We start from the raw sequence: 25,880 nt of genomic DNA on the forward strand, positions 1-25,880 counted from the left end.
GGACTTGCCCAGGCAAGCGACGCACTCTCTGTGTCCATCGTCGTTGTGCAGAGGGGCTCTGCACGTGCCACATGAGTGCCGTGGCATTTGAATCAACGCCGCCGCCGTGATAACGGCGATTGGCGAGCTCTTTTAGAGTGGCGAGGGCCGCGGAAGCTCTTTCGGAGCGGTGAAAACCGCTGTTGTGCTCTTTTAGAGCGGCAATAAGCCGCGGAGAAGCCCTCAAAAAGGCGCGCCGGATGGCGGCAGGAGACACGCTGGGAAACGGCCGGAAGCGGGAGGCGGGAGGCCGCGACTCGAGGACGGCGCTGTGGGCTGCAGTCAGCGAGGGCGCCGGTGCTGTCTCCGACCGGCGAGTCCAGCTGAGTCCGCTGCAGGAGCCTCTTCTGACGGCGGCGAGAGCTTCTTCGAAGGCGGCGAGCTTCTTCGGCTTCAGGCGGAGATCAGCGAGGAGAAGTAGAAGTCGTCACTGAAGGAGAAAGGACTGAAATCCTATGGCGAAACACCTGCTTATATAGCCCTTAACCCCGCCCATTTCGGCGGGAAAGTTTGCGCGCTTTGTCGCCATAGGCTGCGCAGCTATGCCGCGCCGCCATTGGTTCAACAACTGGCTATGAGTGAACCAATGACGGTGCAGTTACACTGCGTTATTGAAAAAGGCTTCAGTGACGGGGAAAAAGGGAGACTTTTCCCCATACGCAGTACGAGTGAAGTATCGAAAGGGAACTATAGTTCTGCTGCTCTTGCTGGAAATAACTACTGAAACTAGCACTGAGCATCAAAGTATGGGTATAAAATGTCATGAATATTTATTCATATTGCCTTGAATATCAAATTGTTTAATCATCTTCTCATGCTGACAGGCACACACTTGATGTGATTCCTCTTTAGATTTCTGTAAAAAATATTTTACATTAAAAAAATCATCTACATCAGTTTTTTTTTATTCAAACAAATTCTCTGACAGTGCTAAATCTCTGTTTTATGTGATTGTGGTCATATTCTAAAAGAAAAAAAAATGTCTGTATTAAAGTAAAAATTAATGGAAAACACGTCTTTCGAACAAATTAAATAGCAAGTATTTGGCTGTCTTGTTCATCATAATATATATATATATATATATATATATATATATATATATATATATATATATTTTTTTTTTTTTTTTTTTTTTTTTTTACATAAAAGCAACAGAACTTAAATTACATTCAGTTTTTTAGCAAAACTGCGCATGAGCATGAATCACGCGATATCCGCCTTTGGTGTTGGTGTCTTATGGTGCGTTCAAGTCCTCCTGGGAAGTTCGTATGTACGAGGTGGGAAGTCGTGTGTACGACGGTAGGTGCGTTCAAGTCACTTTCGTCGAAGATGGCGGTGTGCCTTCTCTAAATTAATTACACAAAATAACAACACTTCTGCTTCTAGAAAATGTAGAGCAAAGAATGTGCATTAGTTGTATGTTGCTTTTTTGTGTTTTTAATTAATTTATGAAGCCATTGTAAAATTTATTGTTACATATTACATTTTTATATTGTGATGCTATCGTATTTTTCCTGGGAATCAGCTTACTTCGTTGTAAATAGAAAAGCCTGACAATGTCACTGCTAAATACCTGTAAGTATTGTGGTATTTCGCTATGTTTCTGACTGACACGCCCCCAACTCGTACAGATCGGAGCTTAAAGAAAATTACGAGCTTCCCACTGGTATTTACGACATTGTGGTGGCGTTCATGTCGGTTCTGCTCGTAAATACGATCTTTCCGACATGACTTGAACGCACCATTATCCATCACAACAAACAGAAACTGAAAAATATTTTTGTTTTGTTTGCAGATTAAAGAGCATCATTACGTCATCGCACTGCGTATATTAGGCTACTTTCAGTTTAACTGGTGAAAACAGAAGAACTGCTTCACACAATCTGCAGTCATTTTAGGCAGAAACTGAAAATGAAGCTTGTCTCAAATTTGCTCTCACTGAGCATGTATTTACTCGTGTGCGGTAAGTCATTTTTAGGTTATCATCTCTCTTGTCTCTTTGGGACAACGATGAAAACGAACGTGACGCAATAGTGTTGTTTGACTCGACTGTCATTTCTTCTTCAGGTGTTTTCGGTGCTGGTGCAGATGAAGAGTCAGTGTCTGTGATGGAGGGAGATTCAGTCACTCTAAAATATCCTTTGAAAAAAAAACAAGAAGAAGAAATGATATGGTATTTTAATAACATTAGCATCGCTGAAATCACTAGAGATCAGAGTAAGATCTGTACAGATGTTCAGTGTGATGAGAGATTCAGAGACAGACTGAAGCTGGATCAGACTGGATCTCTGACCATCACAAACACCAGAAACACTGACTCTGGACTTTATGATGTATGGATATCCAGAAGAAACAGTGGCGATGGAGGATCCTACTCTGTTGTTGTTCATGGTAAGTCATCATTATGTATATGTGATATACTGAAAATGTGATTTATGTAGGCTACCCTATTACCAGATATTTTCTATTCTTCATATTTTATATATGTAATTTTGTTGCAAAAAGAGAAGATTCATCATTCATTTCCTGTTATATTATCAAATTACTAGTAATCAGTTGTTTTGAGTTTAAGTAATGATAGTTTTATTCGTCTGTGATTAGTCATGCTCGCGTCTGCGGCTCAGCGCGCACACTTTAATTTTTCAGGAGTACTACACAGCAATTCATGTAGGCCTACATGTAAGTGACATCATTAATATGATATTTTTGGTGTGACATTAAATATTAATTAAAAATTTTGCTGTTGGATCTCAAGCTGCAAAATCACAGGACTACAATCATTAATACTAAAGCAACACATCAAGCACACAGTCAGAGACTTAGACTCTAATAGACATCAGGCCATAACAAACGTGCTTTACAAACACAAATTTGGAGCAGCCAGAGAAAAATTAATAATAAACGATAAAGAGTCAAGAGCCCAACTAAAGCAAACGCTGACCTCTTTCATGGTGACTTGAAATTAATTAAAACATTAACACCTTTTTTCTCTTTCCTTCAGGCTACGTTTACACAGAGGTGGAAAGTCCAGGGGTCAGAAAGTAAAAGTCCTGCCATATTTTTATTCCACCACTGAAGCATTAATGAGATAAATAAGTGATTAATTGAGTGATGATTGAGCATTATTGAAGACACCTGATGATAACAAGCAGAATCACCAAAGGAGAAAATCACAATTTTTAAGTTACCATCATCGAGGTCAGGGTTTGTTTTAGTTGAGCTCTTGACCCTTGACTTTTTAATATTAGATATTGATTGGGCAGTTTTAACTGCATTACAACCAACCAGACAAGCTAAGTTAAAAGATGATCAGGTGTTGGTTATGTTTTCACATAATCATTATTTGATCTGAATCACTGAACTCATTTAGAGCCTAATCTCTGAGTTAGATTTACATTCACATTATTGATTACAGCAGCACTGTGATTCTACAGCACAAGATCAGCTTTATCAAAACTTTTTTTTTTTTAGAGATGTAGTCCTTATCACAAAAAAAGCTTTATTTTAGGCACACACAGACATCAAGAATCAGCCTGTGAATCTCAACAACGGTGACAAGCAACATATTCTGATCAACAGATCAACTCTGAACATTAAAACAAGCTACTAAAAGTCACAGAAAAACAGCAAAATGTTAATAGTGAGAATAAAGAAAATTACTAAGACAATTCAGCTCATAATTTATTCATGCAGCAATGCATGATGGGAGCCATGGATGAATTTTGATTGGTGGCTCCCAGAATGCACTGCAACATGCTTTATGATGGCCACCACTGTTGAGATTCACAGGATGATTCTTGATCTCTGTGTGTGTAAATAAAAAAAAACTTGTTTATTTACATCAGAACTTTAAAAAAAAAATTGTATTGATAAAGCTGATCTTCTGCAGAATCACAGTGCTGCTGTAATCAATAATGTAAATCTAACTCAGAGATTGGGCTCTAAATGAGTTCAGTGATTCAGATCAAATAATGATTATGTAAAAACATAACCAACACCTGATCATCTTTTAACTTTGCTTGTCTGGTTGGTTTTAATGCAGTTAAAACTGCCCAAACAAAATCTAATATTAAATAGTCAAGGGTCAAGAGCTCAACTAAAACAAACCCTGACCTCGATGATAGTGTCTTAAAAATTGTGATTTTCTCCTTTGGTGATTTTGCTTGTTATCATCAGGTGTCTTCAATAATGCTCAATCATCACTCAATTAATCACTTATTTATCTCATTAATGCTTCAGTGGTGGAATAAAAATATGGCAGGACTTTTACTTTCTGACCCCTGGACTTTCCACCTCTGCGTTTACACGTGGGCGGCTATTTTCATAAACGGACATTTTAACCTCTCCGGTTTCAAAAATAACATCGTGCACACATATCAGTTTTCAGAAAAGTGTTCATTTACACGTACCCGTGTATATATGACGTCAACAGTGTAACGAGCAGCTCAAGTCCACGTAAGCCAATCAGAATCCCGAATTCCTCTTGAAGTGATTCGAAGTTGTTGCAAAATTGCTGATCTCCGAGCACTCATTCGTCTCTGCTCCTCGATATAATGGAGCAGCTGTATTTGCAAATGCAAACACACGAGAAGAGTTTGCACCAACATAAATGCGACTGCTACTCTAAACGCTTCCATGATCACATGTAAACATAGGTCGCACTTTTGACATAGGTGTGAGCTCTGGCGCATACTGTGACGTTGGCTGCCTAAACACCCTTTTGTCTCAGTTTACATGCAAACGTGCAAATGAAAATTTTCAAAATCTCCACTCTGGCCGGAGTTTTTAGAAAGACTCGTTTTCAGAGGCGAATTCTCAGTTTGCGTGTAAACGAAGGGCGCAAACGAAGGGAAATATCTCCGTTTTTCAAAATAACCATGTACGTGTAAACGAGGCCTCAATCATTCTGCTTATTATCATCAGGTGTCACCACTAATTGTCAATCACCACTCAATCAATCAATTATCTCATTAACTTTAACACCACTTCAGCGTTACTTTTTAACACCCGGACTCACATGTACACTTTGGGTGTTAATTTAACACTGGGGATTTTGCTGTGATTGCACACCCCTTTACATTATTAATCCACACATATTTCTCTACTCACAATCTTTATGATCTGAAAAAACCTTTTCACAGCACTTTCCTGTTGTATAATTTTATTTTGCTCAAAAGAAACTGTTCTTTTCTTCTTCAGGTGTGTCTGGTGTTGATAAAGACGAAGTGTCATTGATGGAGGGAGATTCAGTCACTCTACACACTGGTGTTCTGACAAACCAACAAGAAAAGATTAAATGGTATTTTAATGACATTCGTATTGCTCAAATCACTGTAGATCAGAGTAAGATCTGTACAGATGTTCAGTGTAAAGGTGGTGATGAGAGATTCAGAGGCAGACTGAAGCTGGACAAACGGACTGGATCTCTGACCATCATGAACCTCAGGACATCAGATGCTGGACTTTATAAACTACAGATCATCAACAGCAGAATCAGCATCACGAAGAGATTCACTGTCACTGTTGCTAGTGAGTATAATAGTGTTGATACTCATTAAATATATACATCTGTGATCTTTATAGGTTTGATCCACTATTAGAAGTCAGAGAAGTCATAAATTATAAGATCAGTCATGATACTGAATGTATGTTTGTCTGAAAGTGTAAATCAATGATGTTATTATGCTGTTTGTTTGCATGTGTTACATTATCATTCCAGACATATTTCTCTAACCACCGGCCACCGTCTGTATGATCTGTAGAAAAAAAAAAACATTATTACAGTACTTTCCTTTTGTGTAATTTTTTTGGCGAATAATGAACTGTTCATTTCTTCTTCAGGTGCATCTGGTGTTGGTACAGATGAAGTGCCAGTGAATGTGAATGAGGGAGATTCAGTCACTCTACACACTGGTGTTCAAACAAACCAACAAGAGAAGATTAAATGGTATTTTAGTGACACTCGTATCGCTCAAATCATTGGAGATCTCAGTAAAGTCTGTACAGATGTTCAGTGTAATGAAGGTACTGAGAGATTCAGAGACAGACTGAAGCTGGATCACCAGACTGGATCTCTGACCATCATAAACATCACAAACACAGACTCTGGACTTTATCAACTAGAGATCATCAGCACCAGGATCAGCATCATGAAAAGATTCCGTGTTTTTGTTAATGGTGAGTGGCTACGTTTTTAAATACAAGTCTTGTGCATTTAAGTCACATCAATAATGTATTTAGTGAAATTTTTGTTTTTTTCATTTTACGTGCAAAATAATTAATATCTATTCACATTTTCTGTTAAAGGGGACATATTATGCCCCTTTTTACAAGAGTAAAGGCTGATTTATACTTCAGCGTCGGACCTATGGCGGAGCCTCTGTTTTCATTTATATTTCTGCGTCGTTGTCCATGTCGACGTGCATGCAGACCACTAGGAGGCAGTGTCCATGGTCATGTTGAGGATCAAGGCAAAAGCTGAAGAAGAAGCAGCTTGTAATGTACATTGTCAGAGAAGCCAAATAATATACACTAACAAGAAGCGACAGTCAATAGAACATTCCATTGTAACACCAGCAGCCCTGCGTTTCCGCCATTTTGGGGTGAAAGCGAGTCGGCAGTCCACTAGTTTCTATGGCAATATCAGCTGCTTTGTTAAAAAAAAAAGTACATTAAAGCTGAAATCCAACCTTAATGATGACAACACAGAATAAAATACTATCACTAGTGATCATCAAATCCTTTTTACAGTTTATTTTGCACTTTGTGTTTAAGTCTTCCAGTTTTTTCACAAAACCTTTGCTCTCTAGAAACCCAGTCAGTTTGGGTTAAAATTCTTTAAACGGCTTATAAACACTGAATTATTACCAAAATATGAAATTAAATTAAGGACATGCATCAGAAAAATTGGGAATGTTGGACAATAAGTATATGAATATAACAGCTTGATTTAGCAGTGTTGTCTAATGTCCGTTGAAGCAAAAGTGTCCAAAAGTGTGAATTATGTGATATTGGACACAGCAATGCATCATGTATTATAAGATCGTTATGCTTGTAGTGTGATCCATTAAAATGTACATATATATTTAAATTCAGACCGAGTGGAGTGATACTATTATTACTTTTACTTCACTAGGTCTGAAATATATTGTTCGCAGAGTTGGGTAATCCAGGGGTCAAAGAGTAAAAGTCCTGCCATATTTTTATTCCACCTACTGAAGCATTAATGAGATAATTAAGTGATAAACTGAGTGATGATTGAGCATTATTGAAGACACCTGATGATAACAAGCAGAATCACCAAACAAGAAAATCACAATTTTTAAGTTACCATCATCGAGGTCAGGGTTTGTTTTAGTTGAGCTCTTGACCCTTGACTTTTTAATATTAGATTTTGTTTGGGCAGTTTTAACTGCATTAAAACCAACAAGTCAAGCAAAGTTAAAAGATGATCAGGTGTTGTAGGTTATGTTTTTACATAATCATTATTTGATCTGAATCATTGAACTCATTTAGAGCCCAATCTCTGAGTTAGATTTACATTATTGACATTACTTTATCAATACAATTTTTTTTTTTTTTTTTTAAGAGTTCTGATTTAAAAAAAAAAAACTAGGCACATTTAAACACACAGATATCAAGAATCGTGCTGTGAATCTCAACAGTGGTGGCCATCATAAAGCATGTTGCAATGCATTCTGGGTGCCACCAATCAAAATTCATCCATGGCTCCCATCATGCATTGCTGCATGAATAAATTATGAGCTGAATTGTCTTAGTAATTTTTTTTATTCTCACTATTAAAATTTTGCTGTTTTTCTATGACTTTTTAGTAGCTTAGTAGCTCAACTAAAACAAACCCTGACCTCGATGATGGTGGCTTAAAAATTGTGATTTCCTCCTTTGGTGATTCTGCTTGTCATCATCAGGTGTCTGCAATAATGCTCAATCATCACTCAATTAATAACTTAATTAACTCATTAATGCTTCAGTGGGTGGAATAAAAATATGGCAGGACTTTTACTCTTTGACCCCTGGATTACCCACCTCTGATTGTTCGCTGCAGACATGATGATCTTAAATTTTTTAATTATTAATTTACTATTAATACATTTGTAAAGTTGCATAAAATGGAAATAGTCAATAAAGTAGGCTAACTACGTTACCTCAGATGGTTGAATGGTTGGATTCCACCACTGTTAAAATAAAACATATATAAGACAATACAACATTTACTGTAGGAGCCATACAATTTACTGATGATTTCATTTGAAAAATATGTACACTCGACGCAGAAGTATAAATCAGCCTTAAGTTGATAAATGAATAGTGTCAATGCAGGCAGATCAAAGCACTGTTGAATATCAAATGTCAAGTCAAATGTCAAGTGACTGCAGCCAGTAATGAAGCTGAAACCAGCACATCCAGAGCAAGAAGACTTTGACAATTTAATTATACTAAGTCCCTGTAAAGTCAATTCTGATAATTGTTTCTAAACACGTTATAAATGTTACAAATGTATTGCTGAAACACATTACAAAGATCACAGTCTTTATGTAGTGCTATTGTAATGTACTATTATATAGTGCTGAATTGTGAAGTTAGAGCGGTAAACAGTTTTTCACCAATTCTCTGTTCAGGATTTTTTGGGTGGAGCTAAAACGGGGGTTCGATGATGCACTGGAGCCCCCGATCATGGCTACAGCGTTAGGGGTCGAGGACTAGAGCATCTTTGAAAATACATTCAGTATGAGTAAAATACTTAAGTACCCCACTGAGCAAATTACGTCCAGAAGACGTCTTTTTGAGGTCTTGTCTCAGGTTGAAAAGACGTCCACTGAGGGGCCAGAATGAAAGTTTTTATGACGTCTTTTTTTGACGTCTTCTGGACATCCGATATAGACGAACACGCAGAATCACCAAAGGAGAAAAATCAAAATTTTTAAGCCACCATCGTGGAGATGAGTGTTTGCTTTAGTTGGGCTCTTGACCCTTGCCTTATTAATATTAGAGTTTGTTTGGGCAGTTAACTGAGTCATAACAGCCAGACAAGTAAAGAGACATGATCAGGTGTTGGTTATGTTTTCACATAACCATTAATTGACCTGAATCTCTGAACTCATGAAGAGCCCAATCTCTGAGTTAGATTTACATTATTGATTATAGCAGCACTGTGATTCTATAGCAGAAGATCAGCTTTTACAATATGATTCAAATGATTTCAGAAAAGGTGTGTTGAACAAAAAAAAAGTATTCATTTTAGGCACACACAGACATCAAGAATCAGCCCGTGAATCTCAACAGTGGTGACCATCAAAAAGCATGTTGCAGTGCATTCTGGGAGCCACCAATCAAAATTCCTCCATGACTCCCATCATGCATTGCTGCATGAATAAATTATGAGCTTAATTGTCTGAGTAATTTCCTTTATTCTCATATTTTATTTTGTTCTGTTTATGTGACTTTTTAGTAGCTTGTTTTCTAATGTTCAGAGTTGATCTGTTGATCAGAATATGTTGCTTGTCACCGTCATTGAGATTCACAGGCTGATTCTTGATGTCTGTGTGTGCCTAAGAGAAAAAAAAAATTTATCATGTGAAATCCTTTATATTATATTGATAAAGCTGATCTTGTGCTGTAGAATCACAGTGCTGCTATAATCAATAATGTAAATCTAATTTAGAGCTTGGGCTCTAAATGAGTTCAGTGATTCAGGTCAAATAATGATTATGTGAGACCATAACCAACACCTGATCATTTCTCTTTACTTGTCTGGCTGTTATGACTCAGTTAACTGCCCAAACAAACTCTAATATTAATAAGGCAAGGGTCAAGAGCCCAACTAAAGCAAACACTCATCTCCACGATGGTGGCTTAAAAATTGTGATTTTCTCCTTTGGTGATTCTGTGTGTTCGTCTATATCGGATGTCCAGAAGACGTCAAAAAAAGACGTCATAAAAACTTTCATTCTGGCCCCTCAGTGGACGTCTTTGCAACCTGAGACAAGACCTCAAAAAGACGTCTTCTGGACGTAATTTGCTCAGTGGGACTGTTAAAATCTGATTTTTAGACTTTTTTCAAGTATGGTTTTCTTTTTACTCTTTTGCTGTGTTACCACTAGCTGCTCCAGCAAGGATATAAACATGGCGGACTGTGTGCGCCACCCACTTTAAAGGAGGAATCTGTGCTAATAGGGCACAGTCCATCACCAGCCATAAGCAGGGCCTAACCCTTTGTGTTACATCATAAAAGATGGTAGACATCACTTCTTGTTACCCATCGACTGAAAATTGTGCCATCGTATATTATATTCAGAGTTAAGTTGTTGGTAGTTTTATCAGTTATCACATTTTGTTATCATCTGTTTAAAGGTACAGTAAGCGATTTCTAAGAAACGCTGTTGAAAGTGGATCAGAACGAGCAGCACAATCCACTTGTAGGCAATCAGCAGTAGGGGGCGTGTCCACTCATCATAGGGAAGAAGAGAGAGTGGGTGCTTCTCAATATCCCTCCTCGTCTCCTCGCTCCTCCGTCCTCCATCCTATGACCCGGAAACCGATCGAGCTCAGCCATCTTGAAGGACATCTCAATTCTCTAATTGCACCACGAGGAGGCGAGGATCGAGGAGTGAGGAGGCTTCCTGAGGAGTCATGAGCGAGGATACAGAGGTGCATCCTTTGCGGAAGTCTTTCTCGTCGAGAAACGTGACGCACGCATAAATTCTCCTCCCCCTTCATATCTGTCACAAGAATTTAAATGTATGCTTTACTTTTACAGTTTAAATAAACTTTATACCTCATATATTTCAACGGGGCATCTTGCTTTATTAGTATTTATTATTATTTTTTAAATAATCAAACTTTAACTACATATGGGTAGATCCATCGAGCGCAGCTGATAACGGTTTGAAGTAACGCTAAAGGGAGCGAGGATATCATATCACTTGATTCAATTCCTCCGTCCTCGCTTCTTTTCCTTGTGTCCTTCCCTCGCATCCTGAAGGGGTGGAGCTAAGACGTGAGGAAAGGAAACGAGGATGCACCAATAAGAATTGAGAAGCACCCAGTGAGTGGCTTGGTGTGTCTTCTCATCATGGTGAAGGAGAGAGCCAATCAACTGTAGTGGGCGTGTCCCCTCATGATGGGGAAGAAGAGGTGTTTCCTCATGGGGTTAGCTACTCATTTGTGTTTCATGTGTTTCTGCTGCAGAACAAGATAAAATGAAGAGAAAATCAGTGAAGGAAGGAGAATCTGTTACTTTAGATCCTGGCAAAATAAAAACAACAAATGATTCAATGAGATGGTATTTTAATGACACTCTCATCGCCAAAATCACTGGAGATCAGAGTAAGATCTCTACAGATGTTCAGTGTAATGAGAGATTCAGAGACAGACTGAAGCTGGATCATCAGACTGGATCTCTGACCATCATGAACACCAGAAACACAGATGATGGAGAATATAAAGTACTGATCAACAACATCAGATTCAGCATCATAAAGAGCTTCAGTGTTTCTGTCATTGGTGAGTTTCATTTAGTCACCCAGTACATTTTCCTACGAACAGTTTTTAAATACATTTTGAAATAAAGTAAATGTTTTCATTGTGGCCTGTTTGAAAAAGTGACTGCACATCGAGTTACACACAACAACTAACATGTGCTGTTAAAAGTGTTTTGTTATTAACATGAAAAATACATGAAATGAATCAGTTTTCCTGTGCTGCTGTTTCCTTTTCAGCTCACAGTTCTGATGCTGCTTTAGATGCTGTTCTTCTAAATCCCACTGGATGGCGCCATTTTTCACTTAAATCAATTTCATACAACCAAAGTAGTAGACACAGATAATTGTAAAGTTGTCTGAATCAGTCACTCTGGGGCACGTTTATCTTTCACTCATTCCTTCCCAATCTACCAACCAACGCGAACATCATTCATTTACTACTTGGTTTAAATCATAGACTGTAAAAAAAAAAAAAAATTGTAAATTAGGTAATTCCCACTTCTGAAGTCGTGATTATGAGCTCATGGCATTCAAGTTTCGAAATGGAAGGGCGTTCATGTGCAATTTCTATCAAGGAAACTTGTATTACAATAATTCCGAGAGCACGGGAAGGCAGCATTAAAAACTGAAACATTAAACATATAAATAGCTTACCGACATTGGAGTGACGGCTAGGCTTGTTTTTCATTCAGTTTAACCTTGGTTTATCATCTCTGATATTCTTGATAAGCCACTAGTCCATTTTGTTTTCACTGGTAGTTGTTTTAGTCAAATTGCCCCCTCTAGTGGATGACTAAAGATTTCCTGGTAAAATCTCAAATTTACAGCTGTTTCACTCAAAAATGTCATTGTTTCACTTCTAAATGAACAGGTGCTCACGCCCCTGCTGTAGCAGGAATATATGCTGCTGTTGGTGTTGGTGCTGCTGTTGTTGGTGTTAGTGTCCTTGTTGCAGCTGGTTTAACTTACTATCGCATACACCAAGCAAGAAGGAATGGTGAGAATTGCATACAGCTGATGTAACAAGATTGAAATATGATATTTATTGTGTGAAAATAATCTTTAAAAGATGTGAACAATTTTATTTTTATTTTTATTCTAATTAACCAAAGCACTGTGTTTAATTGAGTTTGTTGTTGTTCAAACAGGCAGCAGTAGGGAGCAAGGCCTTCAGGTAAGATACCATGTGAACTGAATCTGCCTGCTGAAAAACTAATTCAGATCTGTGAGTTTGAAACATGTTTGAGTGTTTAATGTGGTGTCACTCAGAAATCACTGTGTAGAAACACAAGTAATAACCCAGCTATCAAAAAGGAGTTGTCAGAACGTTTTGTTAACATTCTCTTTAAGTTATGAAAACGTTATTTCGGAATGTTACAAAAACGTTATTTTGTAATATTTTCGGAACGTTCAAATTAACTGTTTTTTATGTATTAAGAACGTTTTTTCTTGGTTTATGTGAACGTTAGAGGAACATTCCATTCTATCATTTTGGAAATGTTATGAAAACGTTATTTTCTGAACGTTCACAACACCCTGCCTGCTAGAAATTTTACGTTCCCAGAACATTCTCAAAACGTCCCCACTGGTGTTAAGGATGTTGTCTAGTAATGTTCCCAGAACGTTCAGAGACGGTCACGATGTGGAGTTCTTTTAAGGTTTGGGGAATGTTATTTGACGGACCTTCACAGAACATTCAGGGAACCATATTTTATTTTTATTAGGGAACATCCCTGCTGCCCTTGTCAAAAAAGTCCATTAATAAAAGTACCTGCTCAAACATAAACAAATTTTTCTTAAATGTCTTACAAAAGACAAAAAACAACAGCACATGCATGAGCTAATGTAACTGCTGTATCACTGCATCAGTAACTACACAGTTACTGTCTTTAAATAAAGCAACATGCAGCAGATCATCAGTGTTTCTGGATCATCACTGACTGAAGCTCAGGCTCTACTCTCCAGCACAATAGTGACCTCACAAAACTCAGATAACAGAAACAACATTAAACACTAACAGATCTCTCTAGATCTCTGCATCTTCACATTACAATCCACTCTGACTTTGTTTTTTTCATACAGATCTTCTTAATGAGGTGTTGATATTTTATCAAATTTATAAATGTCACCGTTATGGAGGTAAGTGCTTGCTTTAGTTGGGCTCCTGACCCTCAACGTTTTGACTATTTTCCCCCAATTGTTGCAATTGTGTTTTTAAAGCATTCATTGCAAAAGAAATTGTGAGAAATCTGATCAAATGGATTTGATTTCTTATTGCTGATGATGATTACCTCATCATACAGTGTCCTTATTTTCTGGTTTCTGAATATTGCATTTTCTTTCATGTTGTTGTGGTCCAATGATAATGTAGAAAATCCTGTCATATTTTGAAAGTTTTCATTATTGGGCAGAAATTATTCATAGAGATTCACACAGACATCAAGATTATGCGTATGATCCTCAACAATGGTGACAAAATTTTCAGATATACAGATTAACTCTGAACATCACAAAACACGCTGCTAAAGTCACAAAAAAGATTTTTGTTTAGTGTCACCATCTTTGTAGCCTGACTTCGTCATACTCATATTCTAGGCAGAATGTGAGTCTGATACTGCTCCATTGCACTTGAATTATGGGGCGTGTCTTAACCGAACCAGTAAAAAAAAACCTCTGCACTCAATTGGATAGACCTACAACCAATCAGAGCAACGCAGTAAGTGACGTATGTTGAACTTGTACTTAAACTTTTGCCGAATCCCGTTGGAAGGACGGCAAACACATCTTTCCCATCGACAAATGCCTTGATTGCGGTTCTTTGTTCGTCTTTTAAAATTAATGCGCTGTCGATTTCTTTTATTACAGACGTGATAGCGGAATCTAAACATCTTACTTCTCCAGCTGCAGTCATCGTTGGTGAAAACCAATTCAACCCAAGCGCTCTTTGATGACGTGGGTGGTTACGTAACCGCAGATAGCCTGTCCATCATCGATTAAAGCCCGCCCTGGCAATTTGATTGGCTCGGCCTTCTGGGAGCCGAGCATAATTACTCCACAATGGATCGAGTCCAGACCGAACTTCCCGTCCAAAAAATTTTGTGGGCGGGGTTCGGGCTGGCACCCAGGCTACCATCTTTGAGGATCATACGCTGATTCATGATGTCTGTGTTAAAGTTGGAAAAAAAAAAAAACCTCTTGTCTTTATAAAGAAATTAATATAAAAAACCATTAATAAAACTAAAAGTTAATACACTTACAGTTTGATGCTTTAGTGATGATCAGTGAATCACTAGCATTTACCAACCCAATTCATCTGATCAGAATTTCTCTTGCATTTCTTGCTATAACTAACATGTCTTGATAACACAGTTGAAGCAGCCAGAGAAAAACTAATGATATGTGTCAAGAATCAAGAGCCCATCTAAAGCAAACGCTCACCTCTATAACGGTGACTTCAAACTTTATTATTTTCTATAAAACACACACGCAGAAGTGATGTTCTCGTGACCTTGATCAACTTTGCCTAAAAGTGACAAAAATTCTGACATTTTACAGAACATTTGTGACATAAACGTCCTCTTTTGGTAATGAAAGTGCTGCAGTTCAAGGTTCCTTATATGATTTTTGGGGGACATTAGTCAATTTAAAATTGAACATTGGTCTGGGGAGTTTGCTATGTATTTCCTACTGCACAAGAGGCGTGATCAACGAGCATTAGTCACACAATTGGATAGTCCTTCAACCAATCAGATCAACGATCCGGGTGACGTACTTTGCAGAGCGACGCGAAAACTCCAGACAGGTTTACCGTGTGTCTCAATCAGCTCCCTAGTTCAGTAGTCAGGGCACTGATCAGGGAATCAGCCACATTCACTTGCATGATATACTGATTCACGACCTAGGGAACTAGGGAGCGGATTGAGACGCAGGGTTAGTTTGTATTGGTTTGTAGCTTTGAGCCGCGGTTTGCAGAATCAGCAATGGCATCGAGCGATTTTTGCAGGTTGTGCAAAAAAACATGAAAGTGATCGCTATTTACACCCACTCGAGCAATTTGTTTGGTAACTAAAGAAGTCATTCAGCATCGTCGAGAGTTTAAATGGTGACTCTGATACTCTTCTGGTTCAGTGTAAATGAACGCGGAATATAGCCGCCCTAAACTACGTCATTGTCATGACAACCAAAAGAATTACAGTCAGCTCAGGGCGGCGCGAGATTCAAGAAGCAGGGAGACGAAACATATAGAGCAAATAATAAAAATATTGTCTACCATCAAGGGGCATTGAAGTAAAAGAGTCCTGTACTCACATCGTGAAGCAAACCACCAAAATAACAGTAGAGAATCATTGTGTGTCATTAATCGCTGTTTGTAATCTTCCTATGAAGAGACTGTCGGATCAACGCTCTGCTACATTTCTCTCAGATAAGGTAAATGCTTAACACAATCGGCGTCACTGTGATTGTGCATTGTTATTTTGGAGTGACGGTCGTGCGAGAGACAGGTAGATCAGATAGAGTTTGAAAGCTGCTTGCCGTCGCTTCTCTATCGTCATCGTGTTATACTGGCCAATAGCGAGCAAGGTGGATAAGCCAGTCTGTGATTGGTTCCCGCAAAAGTGTAACAGCACAGCAGAAATGAATGCACGGGTTTCCAGACTGAGTTGCCGAGCGAAATCAAATCGCCGGCAGATCAGGCTGGGTTTACCCAGACTAGGGGGACATTCCAATTTGGGTAATTTTATGGTCACATAAGAACGTTCAAAACATTGAACTTCAAAAACATTTAGCAAATATTAATAACATCATAAAGACGCTACGGCCACGGCAATGTTGTTCTAAGAACGTTTTCTCTCAATGTTATGAGAATGTTTTTAGTAAAAAATAACATTGTATGGACGTTCCTTGAACGTTGGTCTCAGAACGTTTTCTCTAAATAATGAGAACATTCATTAAGTACTGATTACAATGTAAGGACGCTTTTTATAAAATGTGTACTCAGAATGTATTATGATAACATTATGAAAACATTCAGCAAATAATAATAACATTAAAAGCATGTTCTCAGAATGTTATCCTAAGAACGTTTTCACTCAACATTACGAGAACATCAGTCAAGTACAAATAACGTGATAAGAACGTTCCAACAATGTTGTTCTAACAATGTTTCCTCTCAACGTTATGAGAATGTATTTTAACTATGAAAACATTATAACTAAAAAAACATTATAATAATTTGTATTGCTATCCTTATATTATTATTATTATTTATTTATTTACCATAGGACAACACTAGTCTAGGATCAGGGTGTAATATAAATGTTTCTCCCAAATAAACTAAATAACAAGTAATAAAACAAATGACAAACGATATGAAAACAAAAAGCGAAATTTTAATAAGAGAGCATGTTAGAGGACCAATACTGTCTTATTCACATTTACCAGTGTGATAGTTTAAGCATTTTAAATGTGCAGACTGTTTAGAAAGATTGTTTCAACTAAAGCTATTTTTTTGCTGTTGGGAGAAATGTTTTAGTTCTGAAACTTAGAATATGTTTTACTGATATATGTCAACAGATCAAAGAAATTTTGATTGCTCACGTCATGACCCTTTTAAGAGAAGCACCCCACATTTAAGACATGTTGTTCGTTTTTTGTAAAAGAGACAACTATGCATTCCTCAGTTATCATGAGAAAAAACCATTTCAAGTCTTTAGTATTTTTGTGTTTGTGTACTTGAATCATCAGTCCTGTTCAGGTCTTTTATCTTCTCTTATCTGTTTTATTACAGGAGATTGATGCAGATCGCTCACTCCTTAATCAGAGTAACTCTCAATCGCCGAATATGATGTCCCCTAATCCGTCTTTGTCTGAGGCTGCCAATGAAACACCACAGTAACATTATTATACTGGCTTGAGTAATCCAAAATTCTGATCTACTACATTATTTTCACATTGTGGATGGAGAAAACAGAGGTATTTGAAAATGATGAAGCTTGTTTAGTTATGTGACGCATATTGTACCCATAGACATAGTTATACCGGCATTGTTGTGCCTGTTATTTACATTAACAATATTGCTCAAGATAAATGCTCCTTTGCAAAGATGACATTGAATTTACTCACATTTGCTGTCCTGGATGGCAAAATATGATGACAGTTGTGTTTTAAACTTCGGGAAAAAATAGCTTGAAAACTAGTGTGGATAAGGAGCGTTTTTAATTGAAAACTCAGTTTTTCTTTGGATTACTGTAGTGTAGACATAGCCTAAGCTGCCATTCTGTGTAAAATTTCTAAGCCATTGAGACTCATTTAAAGGGCATATTGCAGGTTAGAGCTTCAGTGATTCAATATATAGAAAAATAATGTAGGAAATAGATTTTCTTGAAAAAACACGTATAAATACGCTACATAGGCTTCTGGAGTCATTTTTTGTGAGAAAATTTTACTTCCGCATCTGAAAAATGCCAAATCGGAAGTGACGTAACGGGAGGGAGTGCGATCAATATAAACAATAGGAAAACAATGGCTCGCAATGACAGTTCAGATGCTGAGGAAATTGTACATTTTTATTCATACTCATATAACAAACCATAACCATACAGTTAGCCTGCTATGTGGTCAAGAGAGCAGCGACAGGCCAGAATTAGACACAACAACAGTCAAAACAGACAAATTGAGCTGTGGTGTGAGGAGAACCAGTGGAGAACAGGGTAGGAGAGGTGTTAGCTTATAGATATACACGTTAGCTAACAATATGTAACACTGTTCTCAAATCACAGTATTGTACAGATTATTATCATGAATCAGGCAACAGCTTTTAGTCATCAAGGAGTCCCTTACGAAAAACTAGTATACTTCAAGTTCATTTGATCAAGTATACTAAAGTAATGTTCAAGTATATTTTTTAAGTATACTTTCTGTAGTAAGTATAATATCAATGTACTAGTAGTAAACTTGTAAGTGTACTATTTTAATACCGCTTGGGACTAAATTGGCCCAATTGAAGTATACGTTTAAGTGTAACAGTAGTAAACTTTAACTAGCTCACAGCTACGTTTCTCATTTGTACTGCATCTGTACTAAAAGTGAACTTATACTAGTATACTAGTAGTTTACTATTTTAATACTAATAGTAGCTACATTTTTAGTATACGAAAGTACACTTTGAAATATACTCTCAGTAAACTGCTAGTTTAGTGCAAGTATACTTTTAAGTTTTCTTTAAGTGAACATGACATCACACTTATAGTTTACTTTTTATATATTATTTTTGCACTTTAAGCATACTTCTATGTTCCTACACAGCAAAAACTGCAGTGTTACTCAAGAGTGTTAAAGTTAATGAGATAATTGAGTGATTAATTGAGTGATGATTGACCATTATTGAAGACACCTGATGATAACAAGCAGAATCACCAAAGGAGAAAATCACAATTTTTAAGCCACCATCGTGGAGATGAGTGTTTGCTTTAGTTCACTAAACTAGCAGTTTACTGAGAGTATATTTCAAAGTGTACTTTCGTATACTAAAAATGTAGCTACTACTAGTATTAAAATAGTAAACTACTAGTATAAGTTCACTTTTAGTACAGATGCAGTACAAATGTGAACTAGTTAAAGTTTACTACTGTTACACTTATAGTACACTTAAACATATACTTCAATTGGGCCAATTTAGTCCCAAGCGATATTAAAATAGTACACTTACAAGTTTACTACTAGTACATTGATATTATACTTACTACATAAAGTATACTTGAACATTACTTTAGTATACTTGATCAAATGAACTTGAAGTATACTAGTTTTTCGTAAGGGGTAACGTTATTGATTACTAATAACAGAAACTAATAAACTTTGTTAATAACCGTCCACACTAACGTTACTAACGTTATGGCTGATTTGGTAGTTAGCAAATGTAAAAAAAACAAAACAAGACTTATGGTGCACAATTCATGTTTTCATCGAGCTGCAGCTCTGACGGATCCGTGATCATGTCTCCTGCTGGCGGATTAACATAAAACACTTGCAAAAAGTTTTATTCACCAACATCTCGGCACAAAGCTGTAGTTTTCGCTGAGCGAAATTACACCTTGACAAAGGCCAGAATGTTGGTGAATAAAACTTTTTGCAAGTGAGTGTGCAGTCATATCTTTCATATACGTTAGGTTTTCTCAAGCCAACCTCAAAGTTTGTCTATCTAGTTTATTATTTAGATTCTTTCAGTGAAAAAGAACATAATAGTGGTGTAAGGCCCGCCCAGTCGGCCCAACAACGGTTTCCCACCGGGCAGGGAAGGTTTCCTGCGCGTTCGGTCTTTTCAGTTTAGCAAAATAGTTTAATTCCAATTAAACGTTTATCTGACTCCATTTTATTATGACCTCGAATTTAGGTTAGAATGCCAATTGATAATTGACAATTTATACAATAATTTATCTAGACATTTGATTATTCTATTTAACTCTTTACTCTTATTGTACTCGTTCATTCGGTTCTCAGAGTCGCACAGGGTCCTCGCACCAGCTGTTATGCGGGCCCACGATCACAAACTCGCCAGTCTGATCAATAACCAGAGGTTATGGCTAAAGAAATTTAACAATGCTGCCAGTGCTTGCTATTGTTAAAAGGTACCCATGTAGCCCCATACAATCGCCTATATAACAACTTAGTTAAAGGTGATAAAGAGGATCTTTTTGTCGACTGAGAAACCAAAGACTGTTACTGAGTTTTTGAAATGAGCACATGCGTACGAAAAACCTCCCTTCCTTTCGAGGGAACGCCTCCCAAAACTCGTGCATGAGTATTGGAACACGAGTGTTTACCACCGGCATTTGCTGTCGTGTTAGTGGATTGATTATGTCGGACTCACCGCAGGTAACTCATAATCTGCAGTTGTTACTCCTGTCTCCTGACAAAAACATTGCATGCGGCGCCTGTAGAGTGTGGAAAGTTACTGGAGCGCGCAGCCGCGCTCGTCTCTCACAAGGAACGTCATGGCAGTGATTGACAAGCCAGAGGGCCAATCGTTTACGTGATGATCACGTAAACGATTGGCTGATGTTTTTAAGGCCCTACCTCGTGCACAGATGATGTATATTAATATTATTCCTTTCAGTGCACCTAATAAATAGTCTTTTATCAGTTAGTAAAGACAGTTTCAAGTAATATTGCAAAAATGTATAAAACAAAACATCCTCTTTAGCACCTTTAAAGCTCTGACAATAATCAGGGCCCACACAGCAAAAGGACTCCGTGGCGGATCCACCGCGGAGGTATCGCGCAGAGGTGGAAAGTCCAGGGCTCAGAAAGTGAAAGTCCAGGGCTCAGAAAGTAAAAGTCCTGCCATATTTTTTTTCCACCCACTGAAGCAGTGTTAAAGTTAATGAGGTAAATAAGTGATTAATTGAGTGATGATTGAGCATTATTGAAGACACCTGATGATAACAAGCAGAATCACCAAAGGAGAAAAATCAAAATTTTAAGCCACCATCGTGGAGATGAGGGTTTGCTTTAGTTGGGCTCTTGACCCTTCACTCTTTAATATTAAATTTTGTTTGGGCTGCTGTAATTGAGTTATAACAGCCAGACAAGCAAAGAGAAAAGATGGTCAGGTAATGTTGGTTATGTTTTCACATAATCATTATTTGTTCTGAATCACTGAACTCATTTAGCACCCAATCTCTGAATTAGATTCACATTATTGATTACAGCAGCACTGTGATTCTACAGCGGAAGATCCAGTTTTCTTCAAAATAATTCAAAGGTTTCATCAAAAGTTTTTCTTAGAAAAAAAGGCTCTTATTTAGACACACAGATATCAAGAATCAGCCTGTGAATCTCAACAGTGGTGAGAATAATAAACCATGTTGCAGTGCATTCTGGGTGCCACCAATCAAAATTCATCCATGGCTCCCATCATGCATTGCTGCATGAATAAATTATGAGCTGAATTGTTTTAGTAATTTCCTTTATTCTCATATTTTATTTTGTTCTGTTTATGCGACTTTTTAGTAGCTTGTTTTCTAATGTTCAGAGTTGATCTGTTGATCAGAATGTTGCTTGTCACCGTCATTGAGATTCACAGGCTGATTCTTGATGTCTGTGTGTGCCTAGAAGACAGACTTTTCTTTTTTTTTGTCAGAACAACTTTTTAAAAAATTATTTATTGATAAAGCTGATCTTGTGCTGTAGAATTTCAGTGCTTCTGTAATCAATAATGTAAATCTAACTCAGAGATAGGGCTCTAGATGAGTTCAGTGATTCAGATTAAATAATGATTATGTGATAACATAACCAACGTTATCTGACCATCTTTTCTCTTTGCTTGTCTGGCTGTTATAACTCAGTTACAGCAGCCCAAACAAGTTCTAATATTAAAAAATCAAGGGTCAAGAGCCCAACTAAAACAAACCCTCATCTCCACGATGGTATCTTAAAAATTGTGATTTTCTCCTTTGGTGATTCTGCTTGTTATTATCAGGTGTCTTCAATAATGCTCAATCATCACTCAATTAATCACTTATTTACCTCATTAACTTTAACAGCGCTTCAGCGGGTGGAAAAAAAAATATGGCAGGACTTTTACTTTCTGAGCCCTGGACTTTCCACCTCTGCCGCGAACGGACCCGTATCGGAGTCCACTTGCTCGCAGTGACGGATCCGTAACGAAGGCGGATCACGGACCTGCCTTGGCTCCGCGCTGCATCCGCTCCGCATCCGCGATTAAAACCTTACCTCCGCGGCGGGTCCGTTTGGGACTCGCAAATTGATACAACCGTTACAGTAAAGGCGCGTGCGCGTCCGCGGATCCGACATGGGTCCACTCAGGATCCGCTGATTGACAGTAGAATTTATGGCGCCGCCCGGATGCGGACCTGATCCTCTGGACGGCGCCAAAACGGATGTGACAGTCACGCGGATTTGGCGACTTGAATGCGGATCCGCCTAGGAGTCCCTTGCTGTGTGGGGGGTTATGACCAGTACTATGAGGTAATGTTACCCCTCGATAGTAATTTATCTGGCCCCATATAGTTATTAAAATAACTATATAACAACTTAATTAAAGCAGAGGCAATGACCAGAGGTTATGACCAGAACCTTTGTCTAGCCCCATATAGTGAATGCGATTGCATAACAACTTAGTTAAAGTCAAGCAGTTAGTCAGAAACCTAGTATCTCGCCAGATGTGCCCCATGCTTCATACAATCCGAGATCTAGTATGTACTTAACCCTGGTCGTAGATTTGCGGTAACAACGGATACACCGTAATCTACTGAAGTCAATAATTTCAGAGTAAGTCAGAATAAAGCCAAATGTAACAGTTTATTAGTCAGGTAAATGTATCATGCCAATTACATAATCAGTTCAAAGATGATCAATACAAACATCAAATGCTCAGAAACAGAGTAAAAAGATGCATACCTGACATTAGAAAAATACACATTGCTGAGTGTCTGAAGGACACTCAGCAATGTGGGCTCATCTGCACAGGACCGAGCCCTGAACCTCCTGCAACATCTCTTTAAATAGTCAGACCAAGACAGAAACTTCTTTCAAATGGAAACATGAGTTTACAATAGTAATTTGCTGTAATCAGGGTCCTAGACTGAGTAGTTTACACCTTTTAGGGACAGAAGTGCATTTGCATGAAAGACCCTGTGAAGGTGGACACACCCATTACAGAGAGTAAAATATCTCTAAAACCTTTAAACCTTTATTACCTTCTGGTTTACTTCTGTGGGAATGAGACCTTTGTACCAGTCGCACTGAGACATTTCAAATGATACCAAACATGTATAGTGTTGTATGATAACTGTTCACATTAAACCATATAGATTTTGGGTGAATTTCAGGTCATCTTTGCATGTAGAGAGAAGAGGGGGTGAAGGAAGGGAGATGTAGATTAAGGCATTGCTGAGGTGTGATCGACTCAGTGTGATTACGTCTCGAATGGGGATGCTAATTTTGCAAGAGAGAGTTCGAATGTTAATTTCCTTTGTTTTCTCAAAGAGTAGCCCTTTCTCAGTCCAGACAGTCCAGCATTAGTCTTACAGTGGCATGATACCAAGATTACAGTACTGGAATTTCACCTCAAAACCAGTTTCAACTCATTCAAATTCAAACTAATTTGCTATAATTCTATTTGTAAATAATTTAAATAGTACATAACATGTAGTCAAAATGTTTTTTATGTAAACGTTGCTTCAGAAATACAAACAGTTAATTAATAGTAAGAAACAAAGAAACACGTTAGCAGCAATAAAACAAAGACTGCTGATGTTTTTCATTATATAGAGGGTTTATTGAAGCAGTTAAAGTGATCCATACAGGAATAGTGAGACATTTCATTAATAACTGAACATGAATCATGATGGACAATTTGATCAAGTAATGTCATACTCAAGACAAGCTCTTCACAGAGCAGCTGTCAGTCAAACTCTCAGGTACTGAATTGAGTCTGTACTACTGATAATCTTTACAGTTTTACTATTGTCAATTGACAACACTATAGATGAAAACACCATGGATGCCTCTAACATTTATGTTATTATATACATATATTTGTCTATGAAGCACTTTGTGTATTTGTTGGTTGGTTTGTAAAGTCATAGCTTTGTGGTTAAAGTTAAAGCAGGTTAAAATCATGCAAGAGATGATCCATGAAATATCACCACTGTGTCCTTGATCAAACTCTGTATCTCAGGAACTGAACATGTAATAAGTGTACTGAAAGACACTGTGGAGAAAAGTGCCCACTGAGCAAATTACGTCCAGAAGACGTCTTTTTGAGGTCTTGTCTCAGGTTGAAAAGACATCCACTGAGGGGCCAGAATGAAAGTTTTTATGACGTCTTTTTTTGACGTCTTCTGGACATCCGATATAGACGAACACGCAGAATCACCAAAGGAGAAAAATCACAATTTTTAAGCCACCATCGTGGAGATGAGTGTTTGCTTTAGTTGGGCTCTTGACCCTTGCCTTATTGATATTAGAGTTTGTTAGGGCAGTTAACTGAGTCATAACTGCCAGACAAGTAAAGAGACATGATCAGGTGTTGGTTATGGTCTCACATAACCATTATTTGACCTGAATCACTGAACTCATGAAGAGCCATTTACATTATTGATTGCAGCAGCACTGTGACTCTACAGCAGAAGATCAGCTTTTACAATATGATTCAAATGATTTCAGAAAAGGTGTGTTGAACAAAAAAAGTATTCATTTTAGGCACACACAGACATCAAGAATCAGCCCGTGAATCTCAACAGTGGTGACCATCAAAAAGCATGTTGCAGTGCATTCTGGGAGCCACCAATCAAAATTCATCCATGGCTCCCATCATGCATTGCTGCATGAATAAATTATGAGCTTAATTGTCTGAGTAATTTCCTTTATTCTCATATTTTATTTTGTTCTGTTTATGCGTCTTTTTAGTAGCTTGTTTTCTAATGTTCAGAGTTTATCTTTTTATCAGAATATGTTGCTTGTCACCGTCGTTGAGATTCACAGGCTGATTCTTGATGTCTGTGTGTGCCTAAGAGAAAGATTTTTTTTATCATGTGAGATCCTTTATATTATATTGATAAAGCTGATCTTGTGCTGTAAAATCACTATTCTGCTGTAATCAATAATGTAAATCTAACTCAGAGATTGGGCTCTCCATGAGTTCAGTGATTCAGGTCAAATAATGGTTATGTGAGACCATAACCCACACCTGATCATGTCTCTTTACTTGTTTGGCTATTATGATTCAGTTAACTGCCCAAACAAACTCTAATATTAATAAGGCAAGGGTCAAGAGCCCAACTAAAGCAAACACTCATCTCCACGATGGTGGCTTAAAAATTGTGATTTTTCTCCTTTGGTGATTCTGCGTGTTCGTCTATATCGGATGTCCAGAAGACGTCAAAAAAAGACGTCATAAAAACTTTCATTCTGGCCCCTCAGTGGACGTCTTTTCAACCTGAGACAAGACCTCAAAAAGACGTCTTCTGGACGTAATTTGCTCAGTGGGTGGCAACAAAATGCCAAATATGTTTTTTTTTTTTAAATACTGTATTTAATTTTTAATATATTGTTGTTTTTTATGTTCGATAACTGTTACTGCTGCTGCACAAGCCTTATTACAGGTATTAAGCATCTGAATGTTTTTTTAAGCACTTCATTTGAATACACTTCAACAAAAAAGACTTGTAATTGTGCAAATCTGTTTCTTAAGTGTGTCCTGTTAGATTATCTTGTTCAAAGAGCTTATTGTCTGCCTACAGAACATCATCATATCTCACTGAACTCTGAGATTTGGGGTTCCCAAATAAACATCAGGATTTAAAAGTGTATCAT

General features: G+C 37.7%; 1 protein-coding gene across 1 annotated transcript; it reads left to right on the top strand.

Annotated features, from left to right (window-relative positions):
• Positions 1-239: 239 nt before the first annotated feature.
• On the top strand, positions 240-18,369 carry LOC125262632. The gene is made up of 7 exons (XM_048181458.1): positions 240-336; positions 5,239-5,568; positions 5,881-6,216; positions 11,248-11,562; positions 12,412-12,537; positions 12,689-12,714; positions 17,329-18,369. Exons 1-7 carry the CDS (start codon positions 240-242, stop codon positions 17,434-17,436), a joined length of 1,338 nt encoding a protein of 445 aa, XP_048037415.1. The 3' UTR covers positions 17,437-18,369.
• The last annotated feature ends 7,511 nt before the right edge of the window (positions 18,370-25,880 follow it).

The sequence above is a fragment of the Megalobrama amblycephala genome, linkage group LG2, assembly GCF_018812025.1.
Source record: "Megalobrama amblycephala isolate DHTTF-2021 linkage group LG2, ASM1881202v1, whole genome shotgun sequence".
Taxonomy (NCBI): Eukaryota; Metazoa; Chordata; class Actinopteri; order Cypriniformes; family Xenocyprididae; genus Megalobrama; species Megalobrama amblycephala.

Coding starts and splice junctions, on each gene's coding strand:
- LOC125262632 (XM_048181458.1), top strand. CDS start 240: ATGGCGGCAGGAGACACGCTGGGAAACGGCCGGAAGCGGGAGGCGGGA. Junction 11,563..12,411: donor CTTCAGTGTTTCTGTCATTG/GTGAGTTTCATT, acceptor CTAAATGAACAG/GTGCTCACGCCCCTGCTGTA. Junction 12,715..17,328: donor GTAGGGAGCAAGGCCTTCAG/GTAAGATACCAT, acceptor GTTTTATTACAG/GAGATTGATGCAGATCGCTC.